Raw genomic sequence first — 19,786 nt, forward strand, 5'->3', positions numbered from 1 at the left:
TTTTCCTTCCTAATTTATAATACACATTCCTCTAAAATCAACTGACATTTTCGAGTACTAATTGACAACCTTACCATCCCAGCTTTGGATACCCAACGCCTATGTCTCCAAACAAGCTTCCTAAACCAAACCAACCAAGCAAACCAGTAAACTCATGATTCTCATAAGTCACTTCTGCATCCTAGAGAGTCTAGTCCTCTAGACCTTGTGTCTTGTTATTGCATTGCTGAAGTGACTCTTCCTTGTTGAGCTTGCCGAGACTTAAGGAGCCCTCAGCCCCAGCAAGAAAGCACAGACCCGCTCACTCATCAGTTACAGAGTCACCTTTGTGAAGTGCTAATTCTGGGCTGAACAGTATCAATATGGAGACTGAGTAAGGGCAACACTCTTTCTCCTCATATGGCTCTTGCATTCTAGGGGAAAACAAGGCCTACCGGTTTTCAGAATGAAAATGTCCCCTTGATTTGACCAAAGTCATTTCCCATCTCAAGTTCCCTGACTTTACAAGCTCATCCTCTGGCTTGCCTAGGACATTTTCAAAAGATTAGCAGACTTTATCTTTTAGAACAGTTTTAGGCTTACAGAAAAATGGAGCAGAAAGTTCACATGCACCCCCATATCCCCATTCACACAATTTCCCTTATCACTAACATTGTGCATTAGTGTGGTACATGTGTTATCATTGATGAACCAATATTGATACATTATTAATGCTCATAGTTTGTGTTAAGGCTCACTCTGTTGTACAGTTCTATAGATTTTGACAAATGCATAGTGGCCTATATCCAACATTACAGTTATTATACAGAATTTTGTCACTGCCCAAAAAATCCCATGTTCCACATAATCATACTTCTCCTCTCTCTGATCCCTTGGCAACCACTGGTCTTTTTACTGTCTCCACAGTTGAATCTTTTACAGAATGTCATGTTTTTGGAATCACATGGTATGATGCCTTTTCAGACTGGCTTCTTTCACATAGCAGCGTGCATTTAAGTTTCCTCCATGCCTTTTCATCCCTTGGTAGCTCTAGAACATTTTTATATGTATTTTTTTTTTTTAAATCAGTCTTCACAGATGAGGCTAATGCTCATTGAAATTTGAGAACAACTGCTTTAGGGTTTTGTTTCCACCATGGCTTTCTTTAATTGAGACATAACTCACATACCACACAATTCACTCATCTGAAGTACATATTTTTAGTATATTCACAGAGTTGTGAAACCATCACACAATTTCAGAATATTTTCATCACTTCCAAAAGCAACCCTGTACCCTTTAGCTGTTAACTCCCCACACCCTCCCATTCCCTGCCCCCACTCCCAGTCCTGGGCAACTACTAATCTACTTTTTGTCTCTGTGGATTTGCCTATTCTGGATATTCTACATGAATAGAAGCATGCAATGTGCTGTCCTTTGTGACTGGCTACTTTCACTTAGCACGTTTTCTAAGTTCGTCCATGTTGTAGCATGTATTAATACTTCATTCCTTTTTGTGGCTGAATAATATTACATCATATGAATAATTTTTTGTGTCCATTCATCAACAGATGGACATTTGGGTTGTTCTACATTTTGGTTATCATAAATAGTGTTGCTATGAATATTTGTGTACAAGTTTTTGTTTCTCTCCTAGCAAGAGCTAGAAGAATTGCTCTGTCAAAGGTAATTTCGTATATAACTTTTTGAGAAACTCCCATTTTTCATGGTAGCTGCACCATTTTATACTCATAGCAGCAATGTATGAGGGTTCCAATTTCTCCACTTCCTCGCCAACACTTGTTATTACCCATTTTTTATTATAGTCCTCCACATGACAAAGTAGTATCTTGTTGTGGGTTTGATTTGCATTTCTCTGATGACTAATGATGTTGAGTATCTTTTCGTGTGTTCATGGGATATCTGTATGTTTTTTGGAGAAATGTATTTCCGGATCCTTTGGCCATCTTTTAATTAGATTATTTATCTTTATTATTGAGTTACATGTAAGAGTACTTCATATATTCTAGAACAAAGCTCTTATTAAATATATGACTTAACATATTTTCTCCCATTCTATGGGTTATATGTTTTCACTTTGTTGACAATGTCCTTTTAAAGCACAAAATTTTTTAATGTTGATGACAACCAAATTTTTTTTGTCACTCATGCTTTGAATATCATATCTAAGAAACCGTTGCCAAACTCAAGGTCACAAAAATTTACCCCCGTTTTCTTCTAAAATTTTTAGCTCTTACATTTAGGTTCTTGGCACATTTTGAGTTGATTTTTATATATGCTATGAAGTAGGGAGTTCAACTTTATTGTTTTATTTCAGAATTTTATGGGAGTACACGTTTCGGTTATATAATTTGCTTTTGTACAGTTTCAGTCAAAGTTATAAGTGTGCCCTTCACCCAGTATGCACTGTACCTGTTAGGTGTGGACTTTATTCTTTTGTATGTGGTTATTCAGTTGTCCCAGCACCATCTGTTAAAAGCTATTCTTTCTCCGTTGAATTGTTCTGGCACCCTCGTCGAAAAAGCAATTGACTGTGCATGTGAGCATTTATTTCTGGATTCTCACTTCTATTCCATTGATCTGTATATCTAACCTATGCCAGGACCACACTGTCTTGATTACTCTAAGTTTTGGAATTGAGTCTTCCAACTTCATGCTTCTAAGATTGTTTTGGCTATTTTGAGTTCTTTGAATTTCCATTTGAATTTTAGAATCTGTTTGTCAATTTCTGCAAAAAGCCAGCTGGGATTCTGATAGGGATTGTGTTGGATCAATAGATCAATTTGGGAAGTATTACCATTTTAACAATATTAAGTCTTCCAATCCATGAACATGGAACATCTTTCCCATTTATTTGGGTTTTCTCTAATTTTTTAAAAAAAAATGTTTTGTAGGTTGCAATGTACAAGTATTGTACTTCTTTAAAAAAATTTTATTCCTAAGCATTTTATTCTTTTTGAAACGGAATTTCTTAATTTTCAGTTTGCTCATTGCTACTATAGAGAAATACAATTTTGGTATATTGATCTTGTATCCTACAACATTGCTGAACTTTTTTATTAGTTCTAATAGCTTAGTGAATTACTTAGATTTCACACATAAAAGATCATATCATCTGAGAATAGAGATAATTTTACTTCTTCCTTTCCAATTTAGATGCCTTTTATTTCATGTTCTTGCCTAATTGCCCTGGCTAGAATTTCCAAAGCTGTTGAACAAACATGGCAAGAGCAGACATCCTTGTCTTGTACCTGATCTTAAAGGGAACGTATCCAGTCTTTCACAAGTATGATGTTCCTGGGGGTTTTAACACACGAATTTCTATTTTATTTTTCTAGGCACTGGCTCTTGGTTTGGTGAAATCCTTGTCATCCTTTAAGTTTTAGCTAAAATGTCACTTCGTCTGAGACATCTTCCCAGAACCTCCAGACTAGACTCATAGCACCCTATATCTATCACTGTTGTAATAAATATTTGTCAGCATCACTCTCCCTCCTAACTTGGCCCCACCCGATCGGCACATACAGTTGGGGGTGGCTGCAAACCAGCCTCACATACTGTGCTCTATGCCCCAACTTTGGCAGGGACATTGCTCCCTGTTCTAAAGGTTCCATTTCTGCCTCTGTCTCCACTTCAAAGACCCTGCTTTATTTATCCTTACACAATACCAAACAGAGAGTCTGGTACTCGGTAACTCTTAGTAAGCTCTGAATTGTTCTAAGGCTCCTCAAAATTTTACCCAACAAAAAAGGAAACCTTACCTTCAACAGGGCCAATTTGATTGGTCACAGCAAATCTAAGTACTCTTTCTTCATCACTATACAAGGCAAAAACCCGGTCCACGTTCAGCTGCTGGGTGGTGGGGCTGGCAGGGTCCCGGGGGGCGTGCCTGCACACCTGGTAAGTGATGTTCTGCTGGACGCGGTAGGACCGTGTTTGGTTGATTGCACCAAAAGTGAGAGAGTAGTCTCTGGAACTTGTGGAGGTCACAGCTGCAACAGACACATTACACAGGCAAACCAGTACATTTTTAAAAATATTAAATAGACATTTTCACGTGGGGTGTCCTTTTCTGCACAGTTTTTCGTCTAATTCTTGGAGCATGTTCCCTTGGGAACTTCCCGAGTTTACATGGGGAACTTGCAAGGACATCTCAGGAACCAAGTGGATGCACAGTCACAGGGCTGAGAGGGAGGAGGTACTGCAATTGTTGCTGTCATAACCTGTTACTCTGCGCCGGCTGTGCTAGGTGCCCAGTTATTTCTCACAACAGCCCAGTGAGGCGGGCACTGCAATCATGCATGTGGAGGCTCACAGAGGTTAAGTAGCCCAAGATTCAAGGCTGGTACGTGGCAGAGCAGGAACTGACACTCAGGTCGGTCTGACTCTACATCCCAAGTTTTTAACTAATCCATCCTCTACACTGCAGAGGTGATAACTTCCAACACCTTGCACTTCATTAAGTCTGAAGGGTGCTGGGGAAAGGAAAGGATCATTTCTGAGTCTGGGAGTCGAGCCCAGGCCAGTCATCTGCCCATTAGCTATTCTGTGCACATCCAGACCACCACTTCCCACCCCCTTCCCTACATCTCTCACAGCATCAAGGGGCGTAAGAAAGGCACTGCTCAAACCAAACTGCTGTACTGCAGAACAGCAACTGTGATTGAGGCAGTATCTCACATGTAGGTCGTGTCCTACAGAACACGTCATGCTTTATACATTACTGCCCATGTAAAGTACACAGAAAAAGTATTTTTATTCCCATGCTAAAGAGGAGAATATAGCCTCTCAGATATTAAGTGGTCTTCCCCACAGATCACATTTTTGATTATATTTATTTTTTATTGCATGGAGGTTTTTCCAGTGAAAACCAGAAAACCTGCTAGAGAAATTCTAAAAGAGCTTTAACACTTCCCACATATTTTAAATGGCAAATCTAGGATATGAATTCTTATCTTCTGACTCCAAATCTAACATTAGTTTTATAATATTGTGCAATATCTCTGTGATTTTTAACACAAGATGAAATCATCAACTGAAAAAGTTATAAAACAAATATAAATTTCATTGGTCAATATTTGCCCATGCCCCAGAGGGTAGGATGGTAAAAAAACTATATAATTATACTACCATCCCTCCCCTACCCCATAGACAACATTGTTATGATTTGAAAGTATTGGAATATTGATATTCCTATGTATAGCAGCCAGCATTCTGCTCACTTATGATATATATTTGATAATAACAAGAATAAAAATGATATTGAGCCCACATTACATGCCATGCACTGTTCTAGGACATTCCATGTGGTAACACATTTAATCCTCATGCTATCTTGTGAGATAGGTGCTGTCTCCATTTCATAGATGGGAAAACTGGTTACACCTACCCGAGTCCGAGTAATGGTAAAGCTCCTTGTAGGGTGAAACGTGGGCGGTGAAATTTGCTGGGATGTAAGGCACCTGCCCTTGAATGTTGGTCTTAATGCTCAGATAGTTCTCTGGGTCAAGTCCCTCGGCAGTTTGAGTTATACGAACCCTCTCCTCTCCTGGGTAAAAAGTAACTTCCATGTCATGGATAAAGGTAGCACCTGGAGAAGAAAAAAAAAAAAAAATTCAGCACAGGGATGAAAGAGGCCTTGCTTAAATAATTACCAGTCCACACTGCCCCGTCCCAATTTCTACTGCTGTTGGAGATGAAGGAGATTATCTGATATCCAAGACCATCAGCTGTTGGTTCCGTAAGTTCCCCAGATTTTTGACTGAAGAGTATGGTTTCATCCTGCCTTACACCTCACACTGCTTCTCTTTGTAGGAGCTTGTATTGTGTGAGAAATAAACTCTTGAGCATTCTTGACTTTTTCTCTCAGGTTGCCAGACTAAGCAAAAACAAACAAGGAAAAAAAAAAAAAAAAACAAACAACACCCCAAATCAAAAATAGGACACCCAATTAAATTTGAATTTCAGATAAGTATGTCTCATGCAGCATTTGAGGGATACTTATACAAGAAAGTTATTGTTTATTTGAAATTCAAATTTAACTAGGTGTACTATGTTTTATCTACCTACTTTTGACCCAAGGTTTTATTCAAATCTTAAAGGCAAGATCCTAAAGACAGCTCTTGTGCTCTGCAGTTGGAGATGGAGGAAGAACTTTTCTCACGGCACTTTATTTTTCATGCAATAAAGATAAAACCATGAGGCAATAAGCCTTTTCAGGTGGGGAGGTGAGAAACTGAGAAGTATCCTCTGCACCCTGGCCATCAAAGGGTAGAGTCCTCCCACCAGCAGCAGCAGCATCTCCTGGGACCTTGTTAGAGCAGCAGAAGCACAGACCTCACCCCAGGCCTACTGGATCAGAATTTGCATTTTCACGAGACCTCCAGGTGACGTGCGTGCAGGTAACAGTCTGAGATGCACTGGCCTATACTATGACAGGCCAGGGACGTGGGGTGGGAGAAAAGGAAGGGCATTCCTCCCAATGAAATAAAATCATCTCCAAGTGCCCTGGAAGTGCCATTTTTGCATCCCCATTTCACAGACCTGTGCACAATAACTCAAACAAAGCCTGACAAATAATGCTTCAACAAACTGAGGTAGGAGAACACAAATGCTCCAAATGGAATCATCTTATTTCTCAAAACAGCTGGGAGAACATTTAGAAGAAATCACTTTCAAAAAATCAGTTGTGTGAGGCCAAACCATCCCCAGCTACCTCTGGACAGAAAACCACACACCTGTGGCTTTAGAATGCTAAACAAGCAAACGCTCTTTCACTGTGTAAAGACCCAAGGCAGCACTCCAAGGAGCAACACGGCAAAGCAGTGAATGGTACCAATCCTTTCAGAGGCCCTACTCACCTGTGAGGCTGAAGCCATTCTCAGAGCCTGGTTTTTCTAAAGCAAAGAGCCAGCCAAACAGGCCTCCGATTGGAGTGAGGGGCAGAAGGGCCTGGGCTGCAGGCTGCGGGATGTGGCTGATGGCCGTGTAGGCCCTGCCATCGTTGCCCACAACGTAGGCGTGCAGGTCCATGTCACTGAAGCGCACGGTGGTCGTGTGGCCCACGCGGAGGTGGCCACTCACTTTCCCATTGACTCGATGAGGTGCCCCTAAAAGATAGCAAATCCAGTCAGCTGTGGGCATCGCCCAGGCTAGGGATTTGTGCACACAGATAAAATAATTCCCCTGACAACTTCCAAAACTTACTCTTTCGCAAGTCATTTTAATGAATGCCAAACCAATCAATTTTCCATCTATGAAACAATCCTGCCTGCGATCTCTTTTCTCCCATCTTCCCTCTCTCCCCTCCACTTTGGCTCTAATGAGCTGGCCAAAAGAAGGAAACAATTCTGGATAATCCTCCAACTGGGAAGTCAGCCCAAACCAGTTAAATCCTCAAACATTTATTGAGCACCTGCAAGTTACTAGCACCGTAAGTAGTGGAGCTGTCAGGGCCATAGAGCAGCAGGAATATGTGCACAGCAGCCCCAGCCCGAGTCAATCACCTTCCGGCAGACACTGCTTCCCGTTTCCGTAGAAGCTGGACTGGCAGTGGCAGCAAAAGCCGGTGGCGTAGTCCGTGCAGAAGGCATGCCGGGAGCACTGTCCGTGGTTGTGTTCGCAGGTTTCCTTGTTGGCAGCATTATACGTGAAGACTGAAAAATAAAACAAACTTGCATTACAAGGACTAAGTGACTCCAGCATCGTTGCTGCCAAGCTTCATCATGGACACAGCATCTGCGCCATAAAAGCAGTTTAGATTGTAATAAACAAATAGGGTTTTGATGTTTAAGAGACAGGAATAACATTCAACCCAGGGGAATTAACTTGCTTTGGCTGCCGGCGAGGACTGCCTACCGCTCCCGTCCAGATGGGAGACACAGCCTCACTGCAGAGTGGGTGAGCTGAGACGAAGCTTCACCCCCGGGTCCGAGTGCAATAAAATGAAAGCAAACCAGTAAGTACGAGTTAGGTTGATGTTTAAGAAACCACCATTTTGGGGGGAATCAAAAATGGCCAAATATCAACAATTTTATATGGTTCAACTTGATAGTAATGACCTCCTGAGAGGAGGACATAAGAAAGGAGCTAGCAAATCTGGTCTGTGTCTAACTATTCTTCTCTTATTTTAGGTAACCCCGAACTTAAAAAACCTAGCTGGTCTGCTACCCAGATTTATTTTTTCCCCTGAGAGGGAAAGGTCTTAAAATGTTTGGGGAGAAGGGGATGGAGGAGGGCAAAGGAACAGGGAATCAAGCTGCTAGAACTCTCTATGCCCTAGGCAGGGTTCACTGCGATGGGTGTGGCACAAGCATGATTTCCATTCATTGGCAGAGAGCTTGGGCCACAGTCACAGGTCTCCTAGGAAGCCAGGGTGGACCAGGGTAAGCTCAGTGCTCCTGTAGCCATTTGTTCTATTTCCCACTTATTCTGTCCATAAAAAAAAAAAAAAAAGGAAAAAGAAGAGGGCCATTTGTGCTACAAAGAAACAGGGTTATTGGAGCAAATGCCATTGTCCATAAAGGAAATGCCAAGGGGGTAGGGTGTGGCTAGGGGTCTTGGATGGACAGGAGGGGGCTTTCTCCAGGACTCAGGGAATATGCCAATCCCAAGCATGGCCACCAGGAGGCAAAGTGGCTGCACACACCTCCGCCTCCGTGCCCCCAGGAACAGGAGCTGGAGACTCCAGGAGCACGCTGAGAAATTCACTAGGAATTCTAGTGCGAGACACTGGTGGCTGGCATGAAGTGCCAGGAAGGAGGGAGGATACTCTACGCTTAGGAAAAACTAGGTGGTCGTTGTGTTCCAGGTTCAGGTCTGAAGAGGAGGACGCAGGAGGGGAAGGAAGAAGTTGCAAGATCAGTATTTACCCAGGATTCCAGGGGAGCACAGAAAACAAACTAACAGGGGAAGATGGAGCCTCACATAAGGTAACAACATAGCCAGGATAAAGACTTGTATCACCAAATAAAAATATAACAAAGCTAACATCTAAATAGTGTTTAGCATATGCCAGATACTATTCTACAAACTTTGTTAACTTTTAATTTGCACAAGGGCCCTAGGTAGCAGGGCCTATTTTTTAATCCCTGTTTGCAGATAAAAGAACTAAGGCACGGAGGATTAAAGTGACTCACCTGAAGTCACAGCAAGTGGCAAAGGTGGGATTTGGACCCAGGAAGAATCTTAACTACCAAGTACCTGTAGCACGAGCTCTAGGTTAGAGATCTGATCAGGTGTTTGTGGTTAATCAGCGTAGGCTTCAACAAGTCTGATTTGAGTCATACCTTATCAATCAGGCTTAAGGGTAGACAAGAGCAGAGATTATCCAGATGAAGATTACAGCATGTTGGAAAAAAGCACAAGCGAGAAGTGAGAGCAGTGGCAGCAGCATTAACTCCTGGGCAGCGCCAGCGTGCTGCTCAGGGACCTGTGAAGAGGCAGCACGCGGGGGGCCGGCAGGACAGACAGACAACCCTGACGCAAGTGGAAAATCGGATTAGGAAGTAGTAAGAATGAAGTTAGTGACGCAAGATTTGGTACAGAGCCTTGATGGCTTAGCTGACAAATTCCAGTTTGATAAAAATAGAAAATTAGGCATAACTCAACTTTTTTCTCAAATAGGAAAGTGACATAAAACTGTAAGGCAGAAAAAAAAAAACAGATCATGACAAAAATATTATAGAGGTTGCTGTGGAGAAAACTATATATCACTATCTACTGTTGACTTAAGAGAGGAAAAAACCCATTTTGAGTAAAAAGAAATGAATGTAACTTGGGTGTGTCAAAGTCTCAGGTTTCTCCAGCTCAGAAAATGACAACTAAATGTAAACAAGTGGGCTCACGGCATAAAGTAGCCGTCAGGACTTTCTCCAGCGCTCAAGGTAGGAGGGGCTGCAGAGGGTCCCAGGCTTTGGGACTCAACCTCAGCTTTCGCTCAGGGGCTCTGTGGAAACTATGGAAATTCACTGACTCTGCCTCAGCTTCCTCATCTCGAAACTCGGGAAGACTCCCCCTTCCTCACACCTGCATTGCCAGATATCACATTTTAATGTACTTCTGAGCACCAAGGTAAAAAGGCAATCTGATGCAGGTCTGCAGGGTAGTCATTTTCAGGAAATTCAGGTAAAAATAAAAGCAAACTCTACACACTGCTCTGCCCACAGCTAAGGAAATGAGGGTTAGTATTGCATCTCTGATACTTTGGTTATTATGTGAAGACTTGTTCTTTGGCCCAGTTGCTATTCTCAGACTGGGTCTAAAACAGGGAGAGAGGCAATGGAGGAGAGGCTACAGCTATGGAGAAGTAACTAAAACACAAAGTATAGTCATAGCTTTTATACAGGTAAAAAGAGAGGAGCAGAGTAACCCAGCCCGCAGCTTACAAATAAAGCTGTGCAAAGGCTTATAAATTGGTTGGAAACCAGACTGTCTTTTTCTATGATGATATTAATAATAGTAATGGTTAGGCTCCCATGAAAGGCTATTGTGAGACTCAAACTATGATTATGATGAATTAACTAGTTATTGGTAAGCAAACCTGGGAATCTTTCAAAACAGTTTTTCATGGAAAGCCGTATTTTTAGGATAGAACTTACCGAGCCTGGAACGCACACTCACTTGTCCAACTCCACGATAGCCACAGGAAGGAAGGAAAGTGGACTTCCCCTAATCAGGGGGGAGTTCAGGCTTCCTTTATAAGCCTTCTGCCACACCTGCATTCATGCCCGGGTGCACACACAGGTTTGCACACTTAACACTTACAACGGCAGCTTGTTAGGTGAAAGGTAAATGCCTCTTGCAATTTTTATTCATTCATTCAATAATCTGGCACATATGTATTGAGCACGCACTGTAGGCCTGGCCCTGGTCTAGAAATTGGGGATTCGGCAAGAACCAAAAGAGATAAAAATTCCTGTCCTGTGCTTACATTCTCCTGGGCAGCAGTCAATAAACAAGTACATTATTTAGGATGGTGGACGTGTTAAGAGCTGTGCAGAGAAATAAAGCAGGGAAGGACAAGACAGCAGGAGGAGCAAGTGCACTTGGCTCTTTTAAATAGCGTGGTCAGGGACGACCTCAGGGGAGGATGATATCTGGGCAGAGGTTTGGGGGAGGCGAGGCATTAGCCTCCCGCAGGAGTGGGAGGAGGGCACTATGTTGGGCAGGAAGGGCACGTGGGCACGGAGGCGGGATGGTGAGAGGAGAGCTGGCCTGAGCCTTTCCCACTGGGCCTCAGGGGTTACAGGAAGGAGCTTGGCTTTCGTCTGAGACGGGAAGCCACTGGAGGGTTTTGAGCAGAAGAGTGACATGACCTGACTATGACAAATCAGAAGGAGCCAGTGCCTTGGTAGTAAGAAGTGCCAGTAGAGAGGATGAGAAGGGAACAGATCTGGGATACTTTGGAAGTGGAACCAACAGGGTTTATTGATGGATTGCACGTGTGTGGGGGTGAGAGGCAGAGAGGGAGGAGTCCAGGATGATGTTAGATCTTGGTGTGGGAAACTGGAAGGGTGGAGCTGCCAGTTAGACAGGCTGAGGAGGGGCGGGCTTGCAGGGGTTCAGGAGTTCTGGCAACAGCCCAAGGCATCAGGGACATTCACCCCAGCCTTGACAGCAATTTGTACCCTCAGCACGGTGCCATCCCACCCTTCACAAGGAGAGCTCCATTCCTCCTGGGGAATTCTGGGGACCACTGCATCAGGATCACCTGAGATGCCTGTTACCAATGCAAGTTCTTGTAATCCTAGCAGTCTGGGAGGCCGAGGTGGGAGGATCACTCAAACTCAGGAGTTCGAGACCAGCCTGAGCAAGAGCAAGACACCCCCCCCACACACACACACCTCTAAGAAAAATAGAAAAAATTAGCCAAGTGTCATGGCACATGCCTGTAGTCCCAGGTACTTGGGAGGCTGAGGCAGGAGGATTGCCTGAGCCCTGGAGTTTGAGGTTGCTGTGAGCTGGGCTAAAGCCACAGTACTCTAGCCTGGGTGACAGAGCAAGACTCTGTCTCAAAAAAAAAAAATGCAAGTTGTGAGGGCCCACTTGGACCTGTCAGGTGCATCCCAGGAATCTGTGCCTGAGACACTCCACAAGTGCTTCTTAGGCCAACTGGTGTTGACACATAGGATATCCACAAGCCTACCATTTCTGAGCTAGGGATTGCTCATAATGTATTTAAGCAATTTAATCTGACCAATTCGCGGTTCCTGGGGTGGGTAGGATGGCAGAGAATGCTCTTGGCAGTCATTCCCAGCCATCTGGGAGTGGAGCTCCGTGCTGAGGGCCCACTGGGGCCTCCATCCACAAGGATGCAACACGAAGGCCCTTGAGGGAAGGCAGCGCAGAAGCACAGCAGCCAGCCCCTCCCCTGCAGAGGTGGAGACCAGCCCTAGAAATGGGATCCTACATGCAGCTTTGTCAAGGGCAAGAAAAGCAAGACTTCTGGACAATACAACTTCTCAGATTTCTATGGGAAGCAGTAACAGTTTTACCACTACTGTAAGTTTTTGTAGCAGATCTACATTATTCATATTAAATCAAAGATGCTGTATTGTCACATAAGAATTCTATAATGTCTCCCAGAGCAGTGGTTCTCAGCAGGGGTGGGGAGGTGGGGAGGGGAAAGAGGGAGTTAGAATCATCTCGGGACAAATAAAGTGATTCCCATAGGCCCAGCATTGAACCCACGCTAGTTGGAATAGATCTCTGCATTTAGTTCAAATTGCATTTAAATTCAAAGATTCTGAACTTCTTGAAGGCTTGGAATGAAGGTCTGGATCCCAGCTCGATGAGAAGTGCATTAACATCCTTTTCAGTGGTCATTTGTGTGCCCTTTACGTTATAGTTTTGAGCGTATTGTCACACACTTCTCTCTATTCTGGCAAGAAGATATTACCTCCATTTTATAGATGAGAAAACTGAGGCCCACAGAGATTAAATGACCATCTGGCTTTAAATTTCATGCTCCCTCCATTATACCAGCAGTACTCCAGTTCAGGGTGCATTAGAATCAGGGGACCAGGCTTAAAAATGCAGATTCTGGTTGTGAAAGTGGAGGAAGGGCATGGAAATCAGTGTTTTTAGCCAGGACCCAGGTGAGTGAGAGGAAGGTGGAAGAGAGCCCACACTGTGAGAAATACAGTTTCTATTCCTCATCTCTCCTGACCCTACCCACAGGGGCAGGCTGTTGCCAGATCCTCTGGGTCCACGCTCTGCCAGGAAGCTCCTGTCACAGAAAGTCAAAAACAATACAGTGACAAGTCTGCTGGCATCTCGGGGCACAGCGGGAGGGAAGAGACTGGCCAGGCCCGAATGAGCTTTGTCACAGATTTGTTAACTGAGGATTCACAGTTGCTAAAGAATTCTTAACATGAAAATTTTTTAAATCTGGTTTGTTTTTTCTATCCACTGCTTTTTTTTTTTTTTTTTTTTCTCTTCTCATATCCTTAATAGAATGAAAAATAGGTGGGGATGCATAAGGGGAAAGAAACAAAGGCGCTGCCAAAGTACTGGAGACTTGTCCTAGTTGGGAGTTTTTAACAAAAATGGAAAATTCTCCTCTGCACTTGTTCTGACCCATCCTTCAATCTTCATTTTCCCAGAAACACGTAACCACTTGTCTGCAGCCCTTGGCCCGCCTGCCCTCCTCCACCGGGGGCTCCAGCCCAGCCATATGGGCGGCCCCACGGTGCCAACTGGGTTCACTGTGCTGACACGAGGGCTTCACGCGCAGGGTTGACCCAAGGCAGCTGGAGCGACTTTTACTCTTGACAACTTTCACTGCCACCTCAAGAAAAAGAACTGATGCTTTCGCTGCAGGACAGCTTTTTCTGAATTTCCTAACCTCCCAGAATGATTGACTAGTTAGAAAAACCATACCCAACTTTACAATGAAAAATAGCGGTATGCTTTTTCCTCCGGTTTTCATGTTTAGTTTTGATGTGTGTGTCGGGTGGTGGTGCGGCACAGTGATCAGGACCCTGGGTTGGCTGTCATGACACTAACAAGCTCTCTCCACTTTTCGTGAGGGAACAGGCGCCTACCAGGAATCTTTCCATGCTGGTGTCTTCACAGGTACAGGGCTTCCTCCCAGTTCATCCACAGACCCTCAGCAGCCTGGAGGTGCACCCAGGAGAGGGGCTTTTGTGCCAGGAAGACTGGATTGGGCAGCAGGGCCTCTATGAATTCGTTCCAGGGTGGAAGTCAAGTGGACAACACATTCCTGCAGTGTTTGCCAAGACTAGACCGCATGAGGTTTCTGAAAGCCAGGTGTCCCCCTCTTTCTAATTCATCATGCAGATTGAGATTAAATTAAGCTGCTTTTGCACCACTTCAGCCAGTTTAGAACATCTAAGACCCTTGAAAGTCAACCTCATTCCTTGCTGCTGACAACACAGGCAGTCCCGGCTTCCAGGCACGACCTCAACATTACTCTCCCTCTCTGCCCCTCTCTCCCCTTCCACCTCTGCACCTGCACTCTTGTCACTCCTCTGTCCAGAATGCTTTCACACTTTTCCGCTCTCTTAACTCAAACTCTGACTCCAAGGCCTGGCTCAAACCCCTCCTCCTTCTCAAAGACTTCCCTCCCTACAGTTATACTCACAGAGAGTGCCCTTGGCTCTCTGTGTTACATTACAGCTTTCTCTAAGTCTTTCATGGCTTTGCTGCAGTCTCGGTCTTCCTCTTCATAGGCAAGTCAGTAAGTATTTCCAGGCTTCAGCTCTGTCTCTGTAGAATGGGAAGGCTAATGGCATCTACCTCACAGGAAAATTCTGAGGACTAACCGTGATAATGCAATCTGAAGCCAAATTCCCATTTAGAATGGCACGGAGCACTCAGTAAAAGCTACAATAACTCCCACTAGCACCTAGTTCAGAGACGAGTACATGGCAGGTACTCGGGTAACTTTTGGCTTAACAGCAAATCTACTGTTGCTCTTGGGAAGAACAAGACTCCCCAGACAGAGGATGCTGACACATCCATGTATTGCTGGTTCTGTGATCTATGAAAACAGAACCAGAGTGTGACCAGGACATTCCTACCTGGTATAGACATAGTCTGAAAAGAATCTAGGTTTGCTTATTTATTTATTTTTTTAGAGATGGGGTCTTGCTATGTTGGCCAAGCTAGTCTCCAATTCCTGAGCTCAAGCAGTCCACCTCAGCCTCCCTAGTAGCTGGGATTTAGGTGTGAGACACTCAGCTTGGCTAAGAATCTAGGTTTCTGAATGAAAAAAAAAAAAAAAAGTCTGTAAAAAGAGTCCCTAAAGAGAAAAAAATTAAGAGGAAAAATATTTTCTGGGCCTTTAACTTAATCTTAATTTCTTGGTTTAGCAAGATGACTAATATGAAGCTTAAAAGGGAAACTATAATAAAATGCATTATTTCCATGCCCAATATTCCAGTTCTCACATGCATGTAATGAGGTCTGCATTATCTCCATTTTATAGCTGAGGAAAGCAAGCCTCAAACAGGGTATATGGCTTGCCCCAAACAACATAGCGGAGCTGGGAATCAATCTCAAGTCCACCCAGCACCAAAACCATGCACTTTCTATTGCATTAACAGAGAAGGCCAGGCAGATGGCTCCTGGCTGTGTACTTAGTACCAGGCAATGATCTGTGAGTCTCTGCCACGCCCACTCCGCCCGCTTCCCACAGTGAGCCCACACTTGCCTAATGGGCCTCTGGGGACCCAGAGTTTCATTTGAAAAAAATGGTCACTGCCCTCCCCCAAAGTATTTACCAATTGCATGCTTCTCTATTTCACATATCTCCCTAAAGCCCTTTTTTAGAAAAAGGTGGGGGTTTTTTTCCTCCAAGTTTCAAAAACTAGATTTTTTTTCCCCCTAAATGTCTCAGTGTATTAACCAGCTTTTTCACAGGCATTTTGCCATTTCCAAAATGTCAGTAGTAGACTCCATCCAGCAGAGGATAAATGCCATAGTTCATGCCCCAGAAGGGCCACGGCTGCAGCCTTCTGTTCTCTGCTCCCTAAGCCTCCCGCAGCCTGACGCGGGCTGTGCAGCCCCTTCTTACTCTTTGCTAGTGGACTTTGTGGATCTGCTTTCTAATATCCTCAAGCTCTTCCCAGGGCAGGAAACCACAACTCACAAATGAAAAGGCCATTCAGGAATGCATCTTTACCTCAAAATCCCTTTGTGAAAATCTTCGATACTTGGCTCTAAGGTTTATTTAGATACAGAGAACTTACACTGGAAATTTGGGAGATTATCAGAAGGATCTGAAGGTTCTGAAGCCTCCCAAGAAAATTTACATCTTCAACTTTATGGAAATGTGACCCCTTAGGCACAAATCAAGGCAAAATTCCTTGATAAGCACATTCTTCATTCTCTATCCATCCTCTACCCGATTCCTACTGTTTTAAATCTTCCACAATTAACAGCAGCCGCCACGTATTAAGAGCCAAGTAGTGAAGACACTTACGAATTTCACATACATTATCTCGTTTAATCCCCCCAACAATTCATGAGCAATCGCAGGCTTGGCAGTTCCCTGAGCCGCCTCAGGTCACCTGGCGAGTGTGGCACCCAGGATTCAAGCTCGGGTCTGACACCAAGCTCTCCCTCTAATCCTTGCACAGTGCCACATTAGCACAAAATGTTGTCTTCCCTCCTGAAAAAGTGCTTCTCCAAGCAATATCCTGCACATCCACATCACAGCAGAAGGTCGGCTTTGCTAGGTCAGCATGTTTTTGCCACAACAGGGATAGGAAACAGAAAAGATGGAAAAAATTTTAGGTTCAGAAGAAGGCTGTCTCCTCTGACCTCTTTCCTACCATTAGAGGTCAGAGGAGCAGTCCTGGGAACAAATGGAATGAATCTGTGGTCAGTTTCCCATTCACGTCTTTCCATCCCTGACTGGGAAGAAAGAGCTGGCGTGACAAGTCTCTCCCAGGAGGAGAGGGCTGCACGGGGGCTCCGCGTCTGTGTTGCTTAACACGGTCCGCTGTCGGCAGCTCCCTCCGCGCCTCTCCCTCTGGTCAGTGAGTCATGAATCGAGGACAAGGCTCCAGGGAGCTGCATGCCGCAGCTGCACAGCCGTGAACCAGAAATGACAACAGACACAGGTGTTTAGTCATTTTCTCTCCCCATGGGCTCTCCTCTCCCACACACTGCAAGTGTATCTTCCTAAGCAAGGGGGGCGCGAGGGTTGGCCTGTAACTAAGTATGAATCTGGCATGTTCATCTGAGCCAGCACAACTCAATGCTTAAAACTAAAGCAGTAAGCCCTCTGCCACTGGAATGTGTATGAAGCCTCAAAATGTTTTACCTTTGCTGAACTTTCAAAGTGAAATACTTCATTACGATTGAAAGCGTGGCTGGCATAAGAAACCCAGTTCTTCCCCACTCACTTCATGGGGCCTATTTTTTTTAAAACGTTATTAATGATCAAGAGATTCTAAACAGAATCCGCCTGCCAAGATTTATTTGGCAAAGGAAATTTACTCTATCTCCTGAAACACAGGGATTAAAACTCAGTTCCAATCTTCTCTTTGCTAAACTTTTCACCTACTCACTTAAAGAGAAAAATCACAACTCTATGCCAAACCAGCACTGTTAAAATGAAACCTCAGCACCCAGTTTTCTAACACACTTACCCTGGGTGTTGGAACCGATGTCATCTTCCACTCCTACTACATATGTCCCTCGACTCACGGGTGGGGTGTGACCCGGCACAGGGTAATTTGGAGGAACAACTTCTTCGGGATGGGCTGGAGGAACATCCCTTTCTGAAGGCAGGGCCCCTCCACCTGGGTGGGGCTGGAGGCTTCTGTTTCCAGGGTGGGGCGGTGGGGCATCCCAGGAAGGAGCCAGTGACTCTCTGTCCACCTCTGGTGGAGCCAGGCTTCTGGTCCCTGTCTGGTCTGAAGACTCAACTTTTAAATTGGGGGCCTCTACTTCCTCCAGAGATACCCCCTGTTTGGTCTGGGGGTCCAAGGTGGCAGATTGTGTTTCAGGGTAGAATGGCCAATCACTAGGTGTTGGGTATGGTGAAGGGGAGGCCAGGGCAGACTCTGGAGGGGCGATCCCACCTCCTACAGGCTCCGAATCAGCTTCTGGGTGGAAGGCAGCATCAATGCTGCTGTGGCTGTTGGATGCCTCCTCTGGTTCACTCGGCGGGTATTCCACCTCCTCTTCATTCCCATCATAATAATCCAAGTTGTCCTCTGTGTAGTCGCTCTCCAGGGCTGCAGCATGGCTGAAGGAACGCTCCAAGGGAGCCGACGAGTGGGCAGTGGAAAGTTCTCCTCCAGCTGTTGCTGGCTTAACATTATCCAATGGGGAGGTGCTGCCAATATGGAAAGCCCACACTCCAGGGATGCCCAGGTTGCTTAGTCTAAATAAAAAGGAAACAGTTCATTGTAAAAAAAAAAGTGCCCACTCACCCACCTTCCTACAAAGGTAAGCAATTTATTTTAAAACCAAAAGACTATTAAGAGCTGATTTAGAGTTTGCACTGATGTATAAAACCAAATAGAAGCAGGCTTACATGGTAACTAAAAGGACAATCGTGGCCTTGTGATGTAGACTACCTTTTATTTAACAATATGTTTCAAAGGCAGTGTGCCATAGAATGCCAGACCATCAAGTAATCAATCTGCTCTACAATCCGAATGGTTTATCTCAAATCTGGCTATTTGAAAACAAATAGGGAGTGTGGGAATTTTTCCTCTACTTGTCTGGAAACTTGTAACAGACTCAAGGAAACGTATGCTTAAAAATCTCTGCCAAATACTGCAACAGTAACAACTACTACATGCTTTTGAAAGTTGGTTATGTGCCAGCCCTGTGACAAGTGCTGAACATCCTTCAATACAATCTGCAAGGTGGGGGTGGTGACTGTGCTCAATTTTACAGAGGGGAAAATAGGTTTAGAGAGGTTAACTAATCTTCTTAAGATCATATAACTAATATTAATAATTGGCGGAGCCTAGGCATGAATTGAGTTCAAAGTCCATGCTCTAAACATCTACATTATGTTATGCCAGAAAATGAATACCATATACTACAGTCAATCAGCATCTGAATTATCATTACTTTATGGAATGTTAAAGACATCTCACTATTTATTCACATGGACTAATCAACTAATTAATCCACATAGAATGGTGAGTCAATATAAAAAAGTTCAAAGAAATATAAATGCCCAAGTCTAAAAAAACAATGTGAGCAAATGCCAAACAAAGTTAAGGGGAAAATAAAAAAGTAGCTTAATCAAAATATGAAGGATAATAGGTGAGAGGTCTTTCCAGAAACATCTGGAAACAGCTCACTCATTTTTCTCCATAAGAAAAGAACATGGACTCTATTCAGTCTTTCAAATATCCCAGTAATCCATTATTTTAGTCAATGAGACATCCTAAAGAGGACAACTGCCTCCTACAGAGAACAACTACATATTCTAAAAATATGGGAAATCTTGAGCAAACAAAGGTCTAGCTAGCTTAAATACACCAGTTTTTGTACTCCTCTAATGTTTGTACAAAATGCTATGTGCAAATTCTCCCACGCTATGGAATTTCCTCAAAAATTAGTCAATGATGAGTAAGAGTTTAATGACTAATAAGATAACAAGAAATTCATTGAATTGTACAAGAACAAAAGACCTTTTCTCCTTTGGGTAGGTACTCATCATGTTCATGTGGATTTCTATAGTAAAAATATTTTTCAACACAATTCCAGAATATCTTTCTCACATGTGTGTGTATGTATATATGTGTATGGATACGCTCTTGTTGCTGGTGCTGTATTTCATTTAGGG

At 43.9% G+C, this 19,786-nt stretch overlaps 1 protein-coding gene and 1 non-coding gene across 2 annotated transcripts in view; both read right to left on the minus strand.

Annotated features, from left to right (window-relative positions):
* The window catches only part of NID2 (nidogen 2), a 58,578-nt gene that overhangs the window by 26,744 nt on the left and 12,048 nt on the right, over positions 1-19,786 (minus strand). Inside the window, exons 4-9 of the mRNA XM_069464891.1 lie at positions 18,057-18,361; positions 17,622-17,972; positions 7,506-7,655; positions 6,861-7,109; positions 5,390-5,590; positions 3,762-3,992 (exon numbers count right to left, since the gene is read on the minus strand). Of these exons, the coding sequence (XP_069320992.1) occupies positions 3,762-3,992; positions 5,390-5,590; positions 6,861-7,109; positions 7,506-7,655; positions 17,622-17,972; positions 18,057-18,361 (1,487 nt within the window). The remainder of the gene's footprint in view (positions 1-3,761; positions 3,993-5,389; positions 5,591-6,860; positions 7,110-7,505; positions 7,656-17,621; positions 17,973-18,056; positions 18,362-19,786) is intronic.
* LOC138381111 (U7 small nuclear RNA) lies at positions 4,851-4,913 on the minus strand. The gene has a single exon (XR_011233047.1). It is a non-coding gene; the product is annotated as a U7 small nuclear RNA (small nuclear RNA).

This window comes from Eulemur rufifrons, chromosome 2 (genome assembly GCF_041146395.1).
Source record: "Eulemur rufifrons isolate Redbay chromosome 2, OSU_ERuf_1, whole genome shotgun sequence".
Lineage (NCBI taxonomy): Eukaryota > Metazoa > Chordata > Mammalia > Primates > Lemuridae > Eulemur > Eulemur rufifrons.